At 49.0% G+C, this 3,463-nt stretch overlaps 1 protein-coding gene across 1 annotated transcript in view; it reads left to right on the top strand.

Annotated features, from left to right (window-relative positions):
• Positions 1 to 340, top strand: part of LOC119440540 (low-density lipoprotein receptor-related protein 1B) — a 33,337-nt gene extending 32,997 nt beyond the window's left edge. The window contains exon 14 of the mRNA XM_049662960.1: positions 269 to 340. Coding sequence (XP_049518917.1) covers positions 269 to 340 — 72 coding nt within the window. The remainder of the gene's footprint in view (positions 1 to 268) is intronic.
• The last annotated feature ends 3,123 nt before the right edge of the window (positions 341 to 3,463 follow it).

The following is a 3,463-nucleotide window of genomic DNA, read 5'->3' as shown; positions in this document are numbered from 1 at the left end:
CTGTACGTTTTGTTTTTGACCACTATGAAAGATACTAGTTGCTTCAGCGGGAAGTCTTCAGCATTTGCACCCAAATTTACCAATACCATAACGAAATTCGTCCATAGAGGGATGGACGCTTAGACGTTTGGCGATGAGTACATAGCCATGAGAATCTAAGTTCTGCAAATCGCATAATCGTCTAAACAAACAAGTTACACGCATCAGCGCCAGTGGTACATTCTTCGGGTGCTGCGACTGTGGTTCTTCAGCGCTTGTCGCTCTCCAGCGAGAAAGCACCGGAGCACGTTCAGAAGAAGACCGGAGCTTCACGTCCGCCGCTAGCCCGTTGCCCTTGTGACAGGTGAGTGCACGTCGCGATAATCTTTTGCTTCCGCGCAGTATGGCCGGCGCTTGCTCTTTCATTCGACACGGCAAGCATGCATACGCCGCTTTGAGAGCACTCACTTCTTGCCACCCTATTGAAGTCTAACCTACTAATACGGGCGACTCTGTCACTGTTTTTACCCACTGTACGTTGTGTTGACCATATGAAGATACTAGGTGCTTCAGCGGGAAGTCTTCAGCATTGCACCCAAATTTACAAATACCATAACGAAATTCGTCCATAGAGGGATGGACGCTTTGACGTCCATCTCGGTGTCCAATATACAGCGCTCACTCGTCTCGTTGACGCGCTTGTAGCAACCAATTGCATGTACGTCAATGGCATACCGAACACGGGTATTTAAGAACGTAACAGCCATGTACAAAAATTACATTTCTGTTATTGCAGCGGCCCCAATCTTGAAATTAGTACGTGGTATATATACCAACCGACACGAGCGGTCGTCACATTTATCTCTTCGCAATGGACGATATGCAAAACCCGCAAGTGCGTTTCTCCCCTCACCTAGTCTGACCTAACCAGATAGCGAACCTCGGGCTAGATCGTAAGTAAGGTGTCAACATGCGGTCTGGTGAAGTCATTCCTGCCGTCTTCCGTTCCCGCGATGACGTCCAAGCTTTCATAACCCCTGGCCCCAGCTCTAACACAGTTACCAGCGGGAAGCAGCCATCTTTGTTAGGGCAAGTTAGATGCGCGGGAAAAGCTTGCTTACAGATTTGTATATCACGCACTGGTGTAAACACTGTAGTTCAACGAGTTCAACGTGTATTTCTATTGTCCAACACGTCCGCAACAACATATGTGGGCACATGCGCTCATTGGCGCAGGAACACACAGTCACACACATATGCAAACATGCGCGCGATCGCGCGTATACGTGAGGGCTGTTGCGAATGTTGATGGTTCGTGGGTCCACGAAGGTTCCATGTATGGTGCCGTGCCAGGTGCCGAGAGGAGGAGTTATCCAGGGAGATTAGAAAATTGTTTTATATACACTGTACATGGTATATTACAAGATTGGCTCCATGATATTGGAGCCGTCTACGTGCTAACATCTTTGCATGTGGTAGCGTTTACATCTCCGAGCGTTCTCCATGGTCGAGCGTCTCTACATGGTCAAGCGTGCTCTACATGGTCAAGCGTGCTCTACATAGTGAAGCCTCAAGCGTCTCTCACAACACTCAAGTCCCCTGTTTTATCCCTTGCGTTTCCCTCTTTCACACGACGAGGGAATACACTTTAGTTCTTTTAGCCAATGACAGTCTTTGATCAGGTGGCCATATCCCGCACGTGATGTGTCGTCGTTTCCCGCCGGGCTCCGCCTCCAATCTTGTTAGGTCGCCCCCGAACACAGGCAGTGGTTGACACCTTGGGAACCGAACGTTGATGTCGTTCCCCCGGGAATGCCAGACACTGGCCCCTTTCAAGATTCGCCTCTCCATAGCGGCCAGTTCGCGGAATCAGGGAGGGCGGTGGCTGTCTCGAAAGGGCGCCAGTTTGGCGCGTCGCAATCGACGCCGGACCTCGTCGTGGTTCGGGCGGCGCTGACGGGACCGCACCAAGGGGCGACGCTGCCGTTTAGCCACGCATGAGGTAGCCCGGAGACCAACTGCTAATCCCTCAGTCCCAGGTGACAATTCTCGGCCGCGAGAAAGGGGCGCCAGGTTGGCGCGTGTGAGTCGGCGCCGGCCTCCTGTGTCCCGAAGGACCGCCAGACACAACAGGGCCAAACTGTTATTCAGGAGGTGTGCTCCAATCTGCGCGATGTCCTTGATACCACGTAGCAGTTTTGCGCTGGACGTCTACCATATTTACGAAGTATCCGCCTTGCTGGCGACCTAGCTCCTGCGACGTTCACCTGAGTTTGCATGCTATTTGTTGAGCGCACGAAAATGCGACGTCCTGCTTCGCCGTGTATACCAGTTATGCGAATACCAAGATTATCATTTATGCTTCTTCGTTTGTCAGCGTTTCCACATCCCAAGATTGTGGACGTGGGAAGAGCCGCCGCAGTAGCACAATTGGTATAGCGGAGCTCGTGCATAATGCGGAGGTTGTGGGTTCGGTCTCCACCGGCGACAAGTTGCTTTTTTTTCGTCCACTTTCCTTATCGTCCCTTTACCGTATCACTTGTACACTGTAATTAAAAATTAAAAATATTTTCCTATATGCTTTCTTTGGCTTCTGTATCTGTTGGCTTCATATGGATGTGGCTAACGAAAATTGGACCCCTCAGTTCCCTTTGTGATTCATTTGAAAGTGAACTACTTAAAATTAGTTGTGATGCGTGCGCATGAGCATAAAGCAAGGAGAGATATGCACCCGTCATCTCGATTAGCTTTACACGCACAATAACGCACGGAAAAGAATATGAGCCTGTATAATAAGTTTAGAAGAACTTGTTGTTGGGCGAGTTGGTACATATAAGCGAATATTGTTTAACTGCGCCAGCAAACGGACCACATGCAGAGACAGCATGGAACAAGGACGGGCGCAGACTTGCGCAGTCTCTGTGGTCCGTTTGGTCGCGCAGTTAAACAATGTTCCCCTGTATAATAAGTTGTACACGAGCCGGCGCGAGTGACCAGATGAATTATTTTTTTCTTCTTTTTTAAGAAAATAATCCAGCGCTACTTTTTATGACGAGGACACAGAAAGACATGACAGGGCGGGCCGCTGTCATGTCTTTGTGTCCTCGTCATAAAAAGTAGCGCTGGATTACTTTCTTAAGAAAGACAAAAATAATGCATCACCAACTAGCCCCGCAACGTGTTTTGTTGGCCAGATAAAGACACACAAAAAATGTTATGTGAATAATATTGTGGAAATGGGCGGCATCTGGTGACACGAAGCTCAAGCTTCCATCACTGCGACGCGAAGAGTGCATGTTATGTCCTTTCAGGCACCAGATGACGCCAACATAATGTAGATCATAAGGTATCGACGATCTAATGACGCGAAAAATTAAAATAATTAAAATAAGGGCGACGACAAAGGAACGCGCATCGACAAGGATGGGCATGCGGCATATTTTCGAAATGCGCGAGCCGGGCATATGTTTTCTTTTTTTCCAGG

Source organism: Dermacentor silvarum, chromosome 2 (assembly GCF_013339745.2).
Source record: "Dermacentor silvarum isolate Dsil-2018 chromosome 2, BIME_Dsil_1.4, whole genome shotgun sequence".
Taxonomy (NCBI): Eukaryota; Metazoa; Arthropoda; class Arachnida; order Ixodida; family Ixodidae; genus Dermacentor; species Dermacentor silvarum.
This window is presented reverse-complemented; position numbering and strand designations above follow the sequence as displayed.